This window comes from Scyliorhinus torazame, chromosome 18 (genome assembly GCF_047496885.1).
Source record: "Scyliorhinus torazame isolate Kashiwa2021f chromosome 18, sScyTor2.1, whole genome shotgun sequence".
Classification (NCBI taxonomy): Eukaryota; Metazoa; Chordata; class Chondrichthyes; order Carcharhiniformes; family Scyliorhinidae; genus Scyliorhinus; species Scyliorhinus torazame.
In genome coordinates this window covers 150,717,410-150,734,337 of record NC_092724.1, presented here as the reverse complement: position 1 = coordinate 150,734,337, position 16,928 = coordinate 150,717,410, and the positions used below count along the sequence as shown (strand labels likewise).

The 16,928-nt window shown below is 59.9% G+C and overlaps 1 protein-coding gene across 1 annotated transcript in view; it reads right to left on the bottom strand.

The window, feature by feature from the left end:
* Nucleotides 1-16,928, bottom strand: part of tk1 (thymidine kinase 1, soluble) — a 40,425-nt gene that overhangs the window by 4,888 nt on the left and 18,609 nt on the right. Inside the window, exons 4-6 of the mRNA XM_072483593.1 lie at nt 5,570-5,663; nt 2,648-2,737; nt 1,376-1,495 (exon numbers count right to left, since the gene is read on the bottom strand). Coding sequence (XP_072339694.1) covers nt 1,376-1,495; nt 2,648-2,737; nt 5,570-5,663 — 304 coding nt within the window. The remainder of the gene's footprint in view (nt 1-1,375; nt 1,496-2,647; nt 2,738-5,569; nt 5,664-16,928) is intronic.

Sequence of the window (16,928 nt, the reverse complement as noted above, 5' to 3'; positions counted from 1 at the left end):
ATTGGTCACGCTAAATTGCCGCTTAATTGGAAAAAATGAATTGGGTACACTAAATTTTTTTTAAAAATTATTGTATTAACCAAATTACACACAGCTCTAATTTCTTGATTTTTATACCATGCCCAACATCGCCACCATTATTGGTAGCCTATAAACAACTCCCACCAATGTTTGCTGTCCCTTAGCTCCATCCCAAGTGAAAAGGATTCTGATGAATTGAGTGCAAGAATCTTGGAGCAGAAATCATTGATTTCTCAATCTACTAGGAACAGGAGTTGGCCATTCAGCCCCGAATATCTGTTCCATTTTTCCAGGGGATCATGGTTGACCTCTCTCTCTATTCCATTTACCAACCTATGGTCCATATGCCTTAACTTCCCCACTGTACAAAGATCGATCGCTCTTAGTCCTAAGAATTTCAATAGATCCAGCATCAATAAAATTGTTGAGAAGAGACTTGCTTGTTTCTTGGTTTAGCCTTGATTCAGTTCCTAGCGGCCCTGCCTCAGAAACAGAAAGTTGTGGGTTGAAGCCCCACTGCAGTACGATAGGTGTGCTGCACTGTCAGAAGCTGCCCTTTGTGACATTAAATCAAGGCCTTGCCTGCTGAACTATAAAATAGCTGCAGTAGGTCACATGATTTAAAATTGGCCATCTGGTCTGGGAGCTACCAACAGAAATTACTTCTTTTTTTAAAATTTAGAGTACACAATTATTTCCTCCCCCCCGCCCCCCCAATAAGGGGCAATTTAGCGTGGCCAACCCACCTACCTGCACATCTTTGGATTGTGGGGTGAGACCCACGCAGACACAGGGAGAATGGGGTTTCTCACTGTGACCACCCCCACGCCATCGGGAAACCCACGGGCACGTGCGCGCTGCCGGCCAACTGGAGGATCCCACCGCCGGAGAAACACCCAGGGGTATCTGTGACTAGACTAGTCTCTCTCTCTGTTTCAGGCCATGGGTCAGTCACATTCACCTCATTGAATTGCCGCATGACTGAATGAATTGGCAAGTAAATCCCTTATTATCCTGTAATGGCTCAGTATGTCTGACTGAAGTGGAGACACAAAAGATCGCGCAGTTCTCAAACCTGTACCAAGGTCTCAGCCGAGGTACCAGCGCAGGAATGACTATTGGCCTGAGCCCTAAACTGGGACAGAGGAAACTCTACCGACATGCATGTGGCCTTTGGTAGTGCCTCAATCGTACTTAATGGAGGTACCTCCTCTCTCTACCTAGGGTCACACACAATGAACACACACTTGGCAAGATGCTGGATGAGGCCCAGGATCTCGGGAATGGTTTATTCAGGGGGGGAAGAGAGCAAAGAAACAGCCTAAACAAAGTGGAGAGACAGTGAAATACAAACCTCTTGTTCAGCCCCCAGTCTCTTGGTATATGCAGCTTCCCCGTAGCACTTTGTGCACACTGCACTCAGTTTCACTACACTCTCAGCCAGGGGAACGAGATTCAGAATGTTGCCAAAAGCCTAGAGAAACAAACAGAGTTGCTCAGCATTGCATTCCAAAAACAATGACTAGGTTTTGACTCCTTCACGAATTGCTGCCACACGGCAAGTATTTTGTTCCTTTCTGATCACTGCAGTCAGGAATGATAAGATCCTGGAATTAACTTTCAGGTGCCAGGGACAGGCAATGGATGTGCTGGAACACATTTACCAGAAATGCACCAGGGCAACTGCAAATGTGAGGGGGAACTGTGTCAAGCTGGAATAGTTCTCCTTGGTGAAAAGCTTTTTAATGGGAACTTAAATTATGCTGGTGACTAACCTTCCCACCCACTTCAACATTGCTATTCCTGGACTGAGGTGAGTTGGGGATCAGTTTACAATCCGGGCAATGAAACTACTAAATCTCCACCCCCACCCCACAAACCCCAAAACACTTCCTGTGGGAAGGGGTCTGACCCCTGCTTCAAAGTGTGAGCAGGGTCAGGAACTCGATGGAAATTCCAAGTGGTTTCAGAATATATATATTTTTTTAAAAGCATTGCTTCCCTCTCCAAGACAAATTAAAAAATAAATATATTTAGAGTACCCAATTCTTTTTTTTCCAATTAAAGGGCAATTTAACGTGGCCAATTCACTTACCCTGCACATCTTTTTGGGTTGTGGGGGTGAGACCCACGCAGACACGGGGAGAATGTGCAAACCCCGCATGGGCAGTGACCCGGGGCCGGGATCAAACCCGGGTCCTCAGCGCAATGAGGCAGCAGCGCTAACCACTGCGCCACCCTCCTTCTAAGACAAAATTAACTGAATTAAATTCAATTGTTGTAAAAGATATGGTTATAATATTGAACTGGTGGCATGTAATTTGAACAAGATGTATTCTTTTGGCCCCACTATGTGCAGTTGCACTTTCTCCTCATGGCCTTGATGCACGATCAATTACAATCAAAGACGAGGTAGTAACATAACTGAAGGCTTTAATCGACTAGAACTGTTCCCCAGCAGCTTCGGTATAGAATGAGGGCTGCTGGGACGGCACCGGTTCTTATACCCCGCCTGTCAGGTCGGAGCTACATACCAAACAGCCAATGGTAAACTCCTAGGTTTAACCAATGGTCTTCAGCCTCTCGGGTACTGTAATACCGGATAATACCACAGGCCTCTACTTACTTTCCTTTGGAAAGTTCCATCCAGGGCCGCCACAATCACAGTTTTCCCACGGTTAGCCATTTCTTCAGCAAATTCAACACAGTCTGGAAACTAGAGAGATAGAAGAAGAACTTCAACATCAACAATAATAATAATAATCGCTTATTGTCACAAGTAGGCTTCAGTGAAGTTACTGTGAAAAGCCCCTAGTCGCCACATTCCGGCACCTGTTCAGGGAGGCCAGTACGGGAATTGAACCCATGCTACTGCCTTGTTCTGCATTACAAGCCAGCTATATAGCCCGCTGTGCTAAACCAGCCCGAATGTCCACAACCAGCACCTTTCCTCAGATTCAGAGTTAGGCAAGCCAAACAACAACAACCAGCCTTTACATCAGCACTGTTGACAGAGGAAAACATCCCAAGTGCTTTGCAGAGTGGATGATCACACCCATAATCAGCCTTAAAGAGCATGTGGACCTGGTACACTGGTGGTGAATGGATATCACTGATAGCTCAGTGGGTAAGTGTGCTGCCCAAAGTGTGTGCTGAACCAGCAAGGATAGGAAGGTTGATACTTCTTCTGCAATGAGTTACTTGGTTTGAGCTGTGGAACACATGGACTTCCAAAAGGCATTTGATAAAGGGCCACACAACAGTGGCGTCATTCTCCGACCCCCCGCCGGGTCGGAGAATCGCCGGGGGCTGCCGTGAATCCCGCCCCGCCGGTTGCCGAAGTCTCCGGCACCGGAGATTCGGCGGGGACGGGAATCGTGCCGGTTGGCGGCCCCCCCCGCTCGATTCTCCGGCACGGATGGGCCGAAGTCCCGCCGATAAATTGCCTGTCCCGCCGGCGTAAATTAAAGCACCTATTTACCGGCGGGACAAGGCGGCGCGGGCGGGCTCCGGGGTCCTGGGGGGGCGCGGGGCGATCTGACCCGGGGGGGTGCCCCCACAGTGGCCTGGCCTGCGATCGGGGCCCACCGATCTGCGGGCGGGCCTGTGCAGTGGGGGCACTCTTTCCCTTCCGCCTCCGCCACGGTCTCCACCATGGCGGAGGTGGAAGAGACTCCCTCCACTGCGCATGCGCGGGAAACTGTCAGCGGCCGCTGACGCTCCCGCGCATGCGCCGCCCCGACATGTCATTTCCCAAGGCCATTTCTGCCAGCTGGCGGGGCGGAAATTCCTCCGGCGTCGGCCTAGCTCCTCAATGTTGGGGCTCGGCCCCCAAAGATGCGGAGCATTCCGCACCTTTGGGGCGGCGCGATGCCCATCTGATTGGCGCCGTTTTGGGCGCCAGTCGGCGGACATCGCGCCGTTTCGGGAGAATTTCGCCCCAGATGTCAGAAAAGTTAGAATAACATGGGGGAACAAAAGAGAAAGTAGCAACGTGGGTACAAAATTGGCTGAGTATCAGGAAACAGAGATTAGTGGTGAATGGCTGTTTTTCAGACCGGAGTGGAGTTCCCTGGGGTCAGTGTTGGAACCCTCTGTTTCTCTGATATGTATTATAATCCCCTAGATTTGTGTACAGGGCAAAATTTCAAAAATTACAGGTAACATAACCTGCGAGTATTGTGAATGAGAGGATAGTGTGGAACTTCAAAAAGATATGTACACGCTGGTGGAATGGGAAGACAAGTGGAAGATGAAATTGAATGCAGCACCAAGTGTGAAGTGATTCATTTTGTTCGGAAGACCGTGGAGAGGCAACGTAAAATAAAGGGTTTAATTTAACGGAAATGTTTCTAAGTGTTATTTCAGACGGGTTTGGCTGAGAGTTCCTTCCCGGTTCTGTTGGCGAGTTCCCCACCACTATCTAACACGTAGTCATTTCTTTGGATCCAGGGGAGTTTCTCTCTGTGCTAGCCCACACTTCGAATTCTTTTCATCACAGGGGAGCTGAACTCCCTGGCCAGTCCGGCTCCTCAGAGATCGGGCCGCCATTCTGAAAGGGTGTCCCGATCTCAAAGTGAGCTTGAGGGGCCCCTCCACACACGGGCAATGTCACTCCCCTGCAACCCCCCCGCCCCCCCCCTCCGTGAAGACAACCTGCTAAGGGGTCGCTGCCCCCCCCCCGCCCTTTTGGCCCTCCTTTTCAGGACCCCCCATCCTCCCAAACATCTGGTGACCCGTTACTACACTACCCCTCATACTCGCCCCCTTTCATGGGCAGTGCCACTCTGGCAGATTCCCTGCCACCCTGGCGATGCCACCCAGGCACCTTGGCAGTTGCCAACGTGCCTGGGGCAGAGCCAGAGTGCCACCCTGCCCTGTCTAGCCAGAGACCTCCTCTGACCTGGGAGATCCCCCCCCCACATGGTGCCGTTCCGTCTGGTCCATGTTTGTGTAGACCAATATTAATCGGGGCTCACATGACTTCTCACTGGGGAGCCAGTTAGATCCCAGGAGGCCGTTAGATAGGACGTCCATCTCATTAATGAGATGGAGATTGGCCTCAATTGGTGATTATTGGTTTCTCGCCAGCCTAGCATTCACCACCACATACACATTAGGGACGATGCCTGGAGCAGAGTTGAACCAAGTACTGGAATGAGACAGCACCATTGGAAGCACCCTTAAAGGTTGAAAACAGCAAAGTTTTCCACTCCAAAAAACATCTGAATTGACTGAAAAAGGAATTTATCCAGGGATTAGACTGAATAGCTTGGATTTCTCACTAAAGGGGCTGGTTTAGCATACTAAGGGGATGGTTTAGCACACTGGGCTAAATCGCTGGCTTTTAAAGCAGACCAAGGCAGGCCAGCAGCACGGTTCAATTCCCGTACCAGCCTCCCCGAACAAGCACCGGAATGTGGCGACTAGGGGCTTTTCACAGTAACTTCATTGAAGCCTATTTGTGACAATAAGCGATTTTCATTTCAATTTCATTACAGTACACACCGAAATGTCCAACAAAGCAAGCATGATGGGCCACACTTACAAATTGTCCTTCATCGATTCCGATAACTGATGATTTCTCGGCTTCTTGAAAAACCTCACTCAGCTTTGTCGCAGGAACTGCCTGCATTGTTAACCTGAGAGATAACAAAAGCACAACAGCTGCAGGTTTTACAAATGGAAGTTCTGGACTAACATCAACAATCTTAATTCAGAACTACTGTGCGGTGCACTCCAGCTAACTCAATATGCCAATCAGAGGACGACAAAGCTGCACGCTCAGCACAGTAATCGTTTCAGAATGCAGACCCACTTCAGTTTAGATTCATAGCGGTGTAAAACAAAACAGGCAGAAAGAATATCGAATGCGGGGCATAGGACTTTTGACAATTGCCTTGAATTATTAGTGGCTGCCGGAAACAGCTGGAACGCGAAACATCCGAAACCCACCTGATAGGTCTCAAATGCTTTGTCTGCTCTAGATGGTTGCTGCGCACACAATTGTCTCCAACTGCTTGTTGTCAAACTCAAAGAGCAACTCTGCAACATTTAGAAGCCTGAAGCATTCGAAGTGGTGGGTGACAATCAATAAAAATAGTTACCAAGAATAAAGCAGAACTGCACCACCTGGAGGTTCCCCCAATTCACTCACCATCCTGACATGGAAATATATCGCCATTTAGATTGCACATTATCACAGCGGAGGTAGACATCTGATGCATCCACTGGCAGCCAGGACGTTGTAATATTTGGCAATGGGCCATAATTTGCTAGTGAGCTACTCCACAACTACACACACTAATATAGCTTTGTGCATGTAACCAGTTCATATGGTCAGCGGGCAGGAATTGTGGAGAACAATTCAGCACCTGACTCCCCAAACCCTCTCCACCATCTACTATGCACATTTCGGGAGTTCAGTTCCGGGAGCGGCCACAGGGAGCAAGTGCTGCTGGGAGAGGTAAGTGCTGTTTAAAAAGTTCCTTACCTTGCAGGTCAGCCGTTAGTTTCGGGAGTTCAGTTCCGGGAGCGGCCACAGGGAGCAAGTGCTGCTGGGAGAGGTAAGTGCTGTTTAAAAAGTTCCTTACCTTGCAGGTCAGCCGTTAGTTTCGGGAGTTCAGTTCCGGGAGCGGCCACAGGGAGCAAGTGCTGCTGGGAGAGGTAAGTGCTGTTTAAAAAGTTCCTTACCTTGCAGGTCAGCCGTTAGTTTCGGGAGTTCAGTTCCGGGAGCGGCCACAGGGAGCAAGTGCTGCTGGGAGAGGTAAGTGCTGTTTAAAAAGTTCCTTACCTTGCAGGTCAGCCGTTAGTTTCGGGAGTTCAGTTCCGGGAGCGGCCACAGGGAGCAAGTGCTGCTGGGAGAGGCAAGTGCTGTTTAAAAAGTTCCTTACCTTGCAGGTCAGCCGTTAGTTTCGGGAGTTCAGTTCCGGGAGCGGCCACAGGGAGCAAGTGCTGCTGGGAGAGGTAAGTGCTGTTTAAAAAGTTCCTTACCTTGCAGGTCAGCCGTTAGTTTCGGGAGTTCAGTTCCGGGAGCGGCCACAGGGAGCAAGTGCTGCTGGGAGAGGTAAATGCTGTTTAAAAAGTTCCTTACCTTGCAGGTCAGCCGTTAGTTTCGGGAGTTCAGTTCCGGGAGCAGGCCTATTGGCTGACTGTAAATCAGGAAGGATACAAAAGGTGTGGCTGAAGTGCCTTTAGAATCGGAGTGCTGGAAGCAAACAGAGTGTATCTGAGTTTGGGTAAGGCTGAGTTCGGGTGAGAGGTGAGTGAGGGTTGTGTTTTTTGGAGTTTGGTGTTTGGGGTTGAGTTTCCAAAAAAAATAAGCCAATTAATTAGGTAAATTAAATAACTAGTTAAGGGAATTTGGTGCTCATCTTAAGGAGGTGCAGAGAAGCAGACCTGTGAGGGAGTCTCGGGATCAATTACATCACAGCCAGCAGGTAAGTGATTGGCTTGTGACTGGTAAGTGATTTTTCTTTTCTCTCTTTGACTTTCTCTTAGCTGTGTAGTGTAGTTCATAATTTAACTTCAGGTTTAAGTCATGGCAGGAGAGCTCAGACCCGTGTCATGCTCCTCTTGTGAGATGTGGCAATTCAGGGACCCTTCTGGTGTCCCTGACTCCTTCATCTGCAAGACGTGTGTCCAACTGCAGCTCCTGTTAGACCGCTTGACGGCTCTGGAGCTGCGGATGGATTCACTTTGGAGCATCCGCGATGCTGAGGAAGTTGTGGATAGCACATTCAGTGAGTTGGTCACACCGCAGATTAAAATTACTGAGGCAGAAAGGGAATGGGTGATCAACAGACAGAGGAAGAGTAGGAAGGCAGTGCAGGGATCCCCTGCGGTCATCTCCCTCCAAAACAGATTTACCGTTTTGGAAACTGTTGGGGGAGATGGCTCACCAGGGGAAGGTGGCAGCAGCCAGGTTCATGGCACCGTGGCTGGCTCTGCTGCACAGAAGGGCGGGAAAAAGAGTGGCAGAGCTATAGTGATAGGGGATTCAATTGTAAGGGGAATAGACAGGCGGTTCTGCGGACGCAAACGAGAATCCAGGTTGGTATGTTGCCTCCCTGGTGCAAGGGTCAAGGATGTCTCGGAGCGGCTGCAGGGCATTCTGGAGGGAGAGGGTGAACAGCCAGCTGTCGTGGTGCATATAGGCACCAACGATATAGGTAAAAAACGGGATGAGGTCCTACAAGCTGAATTTAGGGAGTTAGGAGTTAAACTAAAAAGTAGGACCTCAAAGGTAGTAATCTCAGGATTGCTACCAGTGCCACGTGATAGTCAGAGTAGGAATGACAGGATAGCTAGGATGAATACGTGGCTTGAGAGATGGTGCAAGAGGGAGGGTTTCAAATTCCTGGGACATTGGAACCGGTTCTGGGGGAGGTGGGACCTGTACAAATCGGACGGTCTGCATCTGAGTGGGACCGGAACCAATGTTCTCGGAGGTGTGTTTGCTAGTGCAATTGGGGAGGGTTTAAACTAATGTGGCAGGGGGATGGGAACCGATGTAGGAAGTCAGTGGGGACGGAAACAAAAGGCAGGAAGGGAGAGTGTGTAAAGCATGACCAGAGAAAGCAGGGCAGAGAGCAAGGAAAGTCTACATTAAACTGCATTTATTTCAATGCAAGGGGCCTGACGGGCAAAGCGGATGAACTCAGGGCATGGACGGGCACATGGGACTGGGATATTATAGCTATGACTGAAACATGGCTAAGGGAGGGGCAGGACTGGCAGCTCAATGTTCCGGGGTACAGATGCTATAGAAATGATAGAACAGGAGGTAAGAGAGGAGGGGGAGTGGCGTTTTTGATTAGGGAGAACATCACGGCAGTACTTAGAGGGGATATATCCGAGGGTTCGCCCACTGAGTCTATATGGGTGGAACTGAAAAATAAGAAGGGAGAGATCACCTTGATAGGACTGTACTACAGGCCCCCAAATAGTCAGCGGGAAATTGAGGAGCAAATATGTAAGGAGATTACAGATAGCTGCAAGAAAAATAGGGTGGTAATAGTAGGGGACTTTAACTTTCCCAACATTGACTGGGACAGCCATAGCATTAGGGGCTTGGATGGAGGGAAATTTGTTGAGTGTATTCAGGAGGAATTTCTCATTCAGTATGTGGATGGACCGACTAGAGAGGGGGCAAAACCTGACCTCGTCTTGGGAAATAAGGAAGGGCAAGTGACAGAAGTGTTAGTGAGGGATCACTTTGGGACAAGTGACCATAACTCCATTAGTTTTAAGATAGCTATGGAGAATGATAGGTCTGGCCCAAGAGTTAAAATTCTTAATTGGGGCAAGGCCAATTTTGATGGTATCAGACAGGAACTTTCAGAGGTAGATTGGGGGAGACTGTTGGCAGGCAAAGGGACGGCTGGTAAATGGGAGGCTTTTAAAAATGTGTTAACCAGGGTTCAGGGTAAGCACATTCCCTTTAGAGTGAAGGGCAAGGCTGGTAGAAGTAGGGAGCCCTGGATGACTCGAGGTATTGAGACTCTGGTCAAAAAGAAGGAGGCATATGACGTACATAAACAACTGGGATCAAGTGGATCCCTTGAAGAGTATAGAGATTGTCGAAATAGAGTTAAGAGGGAAATCAGGAGGGCAAAAAGGGGACATGAAATTGCTTTGGCAAATAATGCAAAGGAGAATCCAAAGAGCTTCTACAGATACATAAAGGGAAAAAGAGTAACTAGGGACAGAGTAGGGCCTCTTAAGGATCAACAAGGACATCTATGTGCAGAGCCACAAGAGTTGGGTGAGATCCTGAATGAATATTTCTCATCGGTATTCATGGTGGAGAAAGGCATGGATGTTAGGAAACTAAGGGAAATAAATAGTGATGTCTTGAGAAGTGTGCATATTACAGAGGAGGAGGTGCTGGAAGTCTTAAAGCGCATCAAGGTAGATAAATCCCCGGGACCTGATGAAATGTATCCCAGGATGTTGTGGGAGGCTAGGGAGGAAATTGCGGGTCCCCTAACAGAGATATTTGAATCATCGGCAGCCACAGGTGAGGTGCCTGAAGATTGGAGAGTAGCGAATGTTGTGCCCTTGTTTAAGAAGGGCAGCAGGGAAAAGCCTGGGAACTACAGACCGGTGAGCCTAACGTCTGTAGTAGGTAAGTTGCTAGAAGGTATTCTGAGAGACAGGATCTACAAGCATTTAGAGAGGCAAGGACTGATTCGGGGCAGTCAGCATGGCTTTGTGCGTGGAAAATCATGTCTCACAAATTTGATTGAGTTTTTTGAGGGGTGACCAAGAAGGTAGATGAGGGCAGTGCAGTAGACATTGTCTACATGGACTTTAGCAAAGCCTTTGACAAGGTACCGCATGGTAGGTTGTTGCAGAAGGTTAAAGCTCACGGGATCCAGGGTGAGGTTGCCAATTGGATTCAAAATTGGCTGGACGACAGAAGACAGAGGGTGGTTGTAGAGGGTTGTTTTTCAAACTGGAGGCCTGTGACCAGTGGTGTGCCTCAGGGTTCGGTGCTGGGTCCACTGTTATTTGTGATTTATATTAATGATTTGGATGAGAATTTAGGAGGCATGGTTAGTAAGTTTGCAGATGACACCAAGATTGGTGGCACAGTGGATAGTGAAGAAGGTTATCTAGGATTGCAACGGGATCTTGATCAATTAGGCCAGTGGGCCGACGAATGGCAGATGGAGTTTAATTTAGATAAATGTGAGGTGATGCATTTTGGCAGATCGAATCAGGCCAGGACCTACTCAGTTAATGGTATGGCGTTGGGGAGAGTTATAGAACAAAGAGATCTAGGAGTACAGGTTCATAGCTCCTTGAAGGTGGAGTCGCAGGTGGACAGGGTGGTGAAGAAGGCATTCGGCATGCTTGGTTTCATTGGTCAGAACATTGAATACAGGAGTTGGGACGTCTTGTTGAAGTTGTACAAGACATTGGTATGGCCACACTTGGAATACTGTGTGCAGTTCTGGTCACCCTATTATAGAAAGGATATTATTAAACTAGAAAGAGAGCAGAAAAGATTTACTAGGATGTTACCGGGACTTGATGGTTTGAGTTATAAGGAGAGGCTGGATAGGCTGGGACTTTTTTCCCTGGAGTGTAGGAGGCTTAGGGGTGATCTTATTGAGGTCTATAAAATAATGAGGGGCATAGATAAGGTAGATAGTCAACATCTTTTCCCAAAGGTAGGGGAGTCTAAAACTAGAGGGCATAGGTTTAAGGTGAGAGGGGAGATTCAGAAGGGCCGTCTGCGGTGCTCCCAATTGTGCAAATCCCCAGGCAGCAGCGGGCTTTTAATAACGGCGGCTGCAAGCGGCCGCGAACATGTTAATAAAATGTTACAGGAAAAAAATTCAGAACTTTGGACAGATGGAGACTCCATACTTTCCGACACCGGAAGGCTTCACCTTCATCCAAGAGGTTCCATTGGAGGAGCGTGTATGAGGGCCAAAGGACCCAAAACCATTTCGTCCAATTTTGTCAGCAGCAAACAAGGCAAGAGAAAATGGTGGGTCGGGCAGGTCGCCCGGCGTGGGTCGGGCAGGTCGGCCGGCGTGGGTCGGGCAGGTCGGCCCGGCGTGGGTCGGGCAGGTCGGCCGGCGTGGGTCGGGCGGGTCGGCCCGGCAGGTCGGCCCGGCAGGTCGGCCCGGCAGGTCGGCCGGCGTGGGGCGGGCAGGTCGGCCCGGCGTGGGTCGGGCGGGTCGGCCCGGCGTGGGTCGGGCGGGTCGGCCCGGCGTGGGGCGGGCAGGTCGGCCGGCGTGGGTCGGGCAGGTCGGCCGGCGTGGGTCGGGCAGGTCGGCCGGCGTGGGGCTGGCAGGTCGGCCGGCGTGGGGCGGGCGGGTCGGCCGGCGTGGGTCGGGCAGGTCGGCCGGCGTGGGACGGGCAGGTCGGCCGGGCAGGTCGGCCGGCGTGGGTCGGGCAGGTCGGCCGGCGTGGGTCGGGCAGGTCGGCCGGCGTGGGTCGGGCAGGTCGGCCGGCGTGGGTCGGGCAGGTCGGCCGGCGTGGGTCGGGCAGGTCGGCCGGCGTGGGTCGGGCGGGTCGGCCGGCGTGGGTCGGGCGGGTCGGCCGGCGTGGGTCGGGCGGGTCGGCCGGCGTGGGTCGGGCAGGTCGGCCGGCGTGGGTCGGGCGGGTCGGCCGGCGTGGGTCGGGCAGGTCGGCCGGCGTGGGTCGGGCAGGTCGGCCGGCGTGGGTCGGGCGGGTCGGCCGGCGTGGGTCGGGCGGGTCGGCCGGCGTGGGTCGGGCGGGTCGGCCCGGCAGGTCGGCCCGGCATGGGTCAGCCCGGCGTGGGGCGGGCAGGTCGGCCCGGCGTGGGTCGGGCGGGTCGGCCCGGCGTGGGTCGGGCGGGTCGGCCCGGCGTGGGTCGGGCGGGTCGGCCCGGCGTGGGTCGGGCGGGTCGGCCCGGCGTGGGGCGGGCAGGTCGGCCGGCGTGGGTCGGGCAGGTCGGCCCGGCGTGGGTCGGGCGGGTCGGCCCGGCGTGGGGCGGGCAGGTCGGCCGGCGTGGGTCGGGCAGGTCGGCCGGCGTGGGTCGGGCAGGTCGGCCGGCGTGGGTCGGGCAGGTCGGCCGGCGTGGGGCGGGCAGGTCGGCCGGCGTGGGGCGGGCAGGTCGGCCGGCGTGGGACGGGCAGGTCGGCCGGGCAGGTCGGCCGGCGTGGGTCGGGCAGGTCGGCCGGCGTGGGGCGGGCAGGTCGGCCGGCGTGGGGCGGGCAGGTCGGCCGGCGTGGGGCGGGCAGGTCGGCCGGCGTGGGTCGGGCAGGTCGGCCGGCGTGGGTCGGGCAGGTCGGCCCGGCGTGGGGCGGGCAGGTCGGCCGGCGTGGGGCGGGCAGGTCGGCCGGCGTGGGTCGGGCAGGTCGGCCGGCGTGGGGCGGGCAGGTCGGCCGGCGTGGGTCGGGCAGGTCGGCCGGCGTGGGGCGGGCAGGTCGGCCGGCGTGGGGCGGGCAGGTCGGCCGGCGTGGGACGGGCAGGTCGGCCGGGCAGGTCGGCGGCGTGGGTCGGGCAAGTCGGCCGGCGTGGGTCGGGCAGGTCGGCCGGCGTGGGGCGGGCAGGTCGGCCGGCGTGGGGCGGGCAGGTCGGCCGGCGTGGGACGGGCAGGTCGGCCGGGCAGGTCGGCGGCGTGGGTCGGGCAAGTCGGCCGGCGTGGGTCGGGCAGGTCGGCCGGCGTGGGTCGGGCAGGTCGGCCGGCGTGGGTCGGGCAGGTCGGCCGGCGTGGGTCGGGCAGGTCGGCCGGCGTGGGTCGGGCAGGTCGGCCGGCGTGGGTCGGGCAGGTCGGCCGGCGTGGGTCGGGCAGGTCGGCCGGCGTGGGTCGGGCAGGTCGGCCGGCGTGGGTCGGGCAGGTCGGCCGGCGTGGGTCGGGCAGGTCGGCCGGCGTGGGTCGGGCAGGTCGGCCGGCGTGGGTCGGGCAGGTCGGCCGGCGTGGGTCGGGCGGGTCGGCCCGGCAGGTCGGCCCGGCATGGGTCAGCCCGGCGTGGGGCGGGCAGGTCGGCCCGGCGTGGGGCGGGCAGGTCGCCCGGCGTGGGTCGGGCGGGTCGGCCCGGCGTGGGGCGGGCAGGTCGGCCGGCGTGGGGCGGGCAGGTCGGCCGGCGTGGGGCGGGCAGGTCGGCCGGCGTGGGTCGGGCAGGTCGGCCGGCGTGGGTCGGGCAGGTCGGCCGGCGTGGGTCGGGCGGGTCGGCCGGCGTGGGTCGGGCGGGTCGGCCGGCGTGGGTCGGGCGGGTCGGCCGGCGTGGGTCGGGCTGGTCGGCCGGCGTGGGGCGGGCAGGTCGGCCGGCGTGGGTCGGGCAGGTCGGCCGGCGTGGGTCGGGCAGGTCGGCCGGCGTGGGTCGGGCAGGTCGGCCGGCGTGGGTCGGGCAGGTCGGCCGGCGTGGGTCGGGCAGGTCGGCCGGCGTGGGGCGGGCAGGTCGGCCGGCGTGGGGCGGGCAGGTCGGTCGGCGTGGGGCGGGCAGGTCGGCCGGCGTGGGTCGGGCAGGTCGGCCGGCGTGGGTCGGGCAGGTCGGCCGGCGTGGGTCGGGCAGGTCGGCCGGCGTGGGTCGGGCAGGTCGGCCGGCGTGGGTCGGGCGGGTCGGCCGGCGTGGGTCGGGCGGGTCGGCCGGCGTGGGTCGGGCAGGTCGGCCCGGCAGGTCGGCCCGGCGTGGGTCAGCCCGGCGTGGGTCGGGCAGGTCGGCCGGCGTGGGTCGGGCGGGTCGGCCCGGCAGGTCGGCCCGGCATGGGTCAGCTCGGCGTGGGTCGGGCGGGTCAGCCCGGCGTGTGTCGGGCGGGTCGGCCGGCGTGGGTCGGGCAGGTCGGCCCGGCAGGTCGGCCCGGCATGGGTCAGCCCGGCGTGGGTCGGGCAGGTCGGCCGGCGTGGGTCGGGCAGGTCGGCCCGGCAGGTCGGCCCGGCGTGGGTCAGCCCGGCGTGGGTCGGGCAGGTCGGCCGGCGTGGGTCGGGCGGGTCGGCCCGGCAGGTCGGCCCGGCATGGGTCAGCTCGGCGTGGGTCGGGCGGGTCAGCCCGGCGTGTGTCGGGCGGGTCGGCCGGCGTGGGTCGGGCGGGTCGGCCTGGCGTGGGTCGGGCGGGTCGGCCTGGCGTGGGTCGGGCGGGTCGGCCTGGCGTGGGTCGGGCGGGTCGGCCTGGCGTGGGTCGGGCGGGTCGGCCTGGCGTGGGTCGGGCGGGTCGGCCTGGCGTGGGTCGGGCGGGTCGGCCTGGCGTGGGTCGGGCGGGTCGGCCTGGCGTGGGTCGGGCGGGTCGGCCTGGCGTGGGTCGGGCGGGTCGGCCTGGCGTGGGTCGGGCGGGTCGGCCTGGCGTGGGTCGGGCGGGTCGGCCTGGCGTGGGTCGGGCGGGTCGGCCTGGCGTGGGTCGGGCGGGTCGGCCTGGCGTGGGTCTGCCCGGCATGGGTCAGCCTGGCGTGGGTCGGCCCGGCGTGGGGCGGGCAGGTCGGCCGGCGTGGGTCGGGCAGGTCGGCCGGCGTGGGGCGGGCAGGTCGGCCGGCGTGGGTCGGGCAGGTCGGCCGGCGTGGGTCGGGCAGGTCGGCCGGCGTGGGTCGGGCAGGTCGGCCGGCGTGGGTCGGGCAGGTCGGCCGGCGTGGGTCGGGCAGGTCGGCCGGCGTGGGTCGGGCAGGTCGGCCGGCGTGGGTCGGGCAGGTCGGCCGGCGTGGGTCGGGCGGGTCGGCCCGGCAGGTCGGCCCGGCGTGGGGCGGGCAGGTCGGCCGGCGTGGGTCGGGCAGGTCGGCCGGCGTGGGTCGGGCAGGTCGGCCGGCGTGGGTCGGGCGGGTCGGCCGGCGTGGGTCGGGCTGGTCGGCCGGCGTGGGGCGGGCAGGTCGGCCGGCGTGGGTCGGGCAGGTCGGCCGGCGTGGGTCGGGCAGGTCGGCCGGCGTGGGTCGGGCAGGTCGGCCGGCGTGGGTCGGGCAGGTCGGCCGGCGTGGGGCGGGCAGGTCGGCCGGCGTGGGGCGGGCAGGTCGGCCGGCGTGGGGCGGGCAGGTCGGTCGGCGTGGGGCGGGCAGGTCGGCCGGCGTGGGTCGGGCAGGTCGGCCGGCGTGGGGCGGGCAGGTCGGCCGGCGTGGGGCGGGCAGGTCGGCCGGCGTGGGTCGGGCAGGTCGGCCGGCGTGGGTCGGGCAGGTCGGCCGGCGTGGGTCGGGCAGGTCGGCCCGGCAGGTCGGCCCGGCATGGGTCGGGCAGGTCGGCCGGCGTGGGTCAGCCCGGCGTGGGTCGGGCAGGTCGGCCGGCGTGGGTCGGGCGGGTCGGCCCGGCAGGTCGGCCCGGCATGGGTCAGCTCGGCGTGGGTCGGGCGGGTCAGCCCGGCGTGTGTCGGGCGGGTCGGCCGGCGTGGGTCGGGCGGGTCGGCCTGGCGTGGGTCGGGCGGGTCGGCCTGGCGTGGGTCGGGCGGGTCGGCCTGGCGTGGGTCGGGCGGGTCGGCCTGGCGTGGGTCGGGCGGGTCGGCCTGGCGTGGGTCGGGCGGGTCGGCCTGGCGTGGGTCGGGCGGGTCGGCCTGGCGTGGGTCGGGCGGGTCGGCCTGGCGTGGGTCGGGCGGGTCGGCCTGGCGTGGGTCGGGCGGGTCGGCCTGGCGTGGGTCGGGCGGGTCGGCCTGGCGTGGGTCGGGCGGGTCGGCCTGGCGTGGGTCGGGCGGGTCGGCCTGGCGTGGGTCGGGCGGGTCGGCCTGGCGTGGGTCTGCCCGGCATGGGTCAGCCTGGCGTGGGTCGGCCCGGCGTGGGGCGGGCAGGTCGGCCGGCGTGGGTCGGGCAGGTCGGCCGGCGTGGGGCGGGCAGGTCGGCCCGGCGTGGGTCGGGCAGGTCGGCCGGCGTGGGTCGGGCAGGTCGGCCGGCGTGGGGCGGGCAGGTCGGCCGGCGTGGGTCGGGCAGGTCGGCCGGCGTGGGTCGGGCAGGTCGGCCGGCGTGGGGCGGGCAGGTCGGCCGGCGTGGGGCGGGCAGGTCGGCCGGCGTGGGGCGGGCAGGTCGGCCGGCGTGGGGCGGGCAGGTCGGCCGGCGTGGGGCGGGCAGGTCGGCCGGCGTGGGGCGGGCAGGTCGGCCCGGCGTGGGTCGGGCAGGTCGGCCGGCGTGGGTCGGGCGGGTCGGCCGGCGTGGGTCGGGCGGGTCGGCCGGCGTGGGTCGGGCGGGTCGGCCGGCGTGGGTCGGGCAGGTCGGCCGGCGTGGGTCGGGCGGGTCGGCCGGCGTGGGTCGGGCGGGTCGGCCGGCGTAGGTCGGGCGGGTCGGCCTGGCGTGGGTCGGGCGGGTCGGCCTGGCGTGGGTCGGGCGGGTCGGCCCGGCATGGGTCAGCCTGGCGTGGGTCGGGCGGGTCGGCCGGCGTGGGTCGGGCGGGTCGGCCTGGCGTGGGTCGGGCGGGTCGGCCCGGCATGGGTCAGCCTGGCGTGGGTCGGCCCGGCATGGGTCAGCCTGGCGTGGGTCGGCCCGGCGTGGGGCGGGCAGGTCGGCCGGCGTGGGTCGGGCAGGTC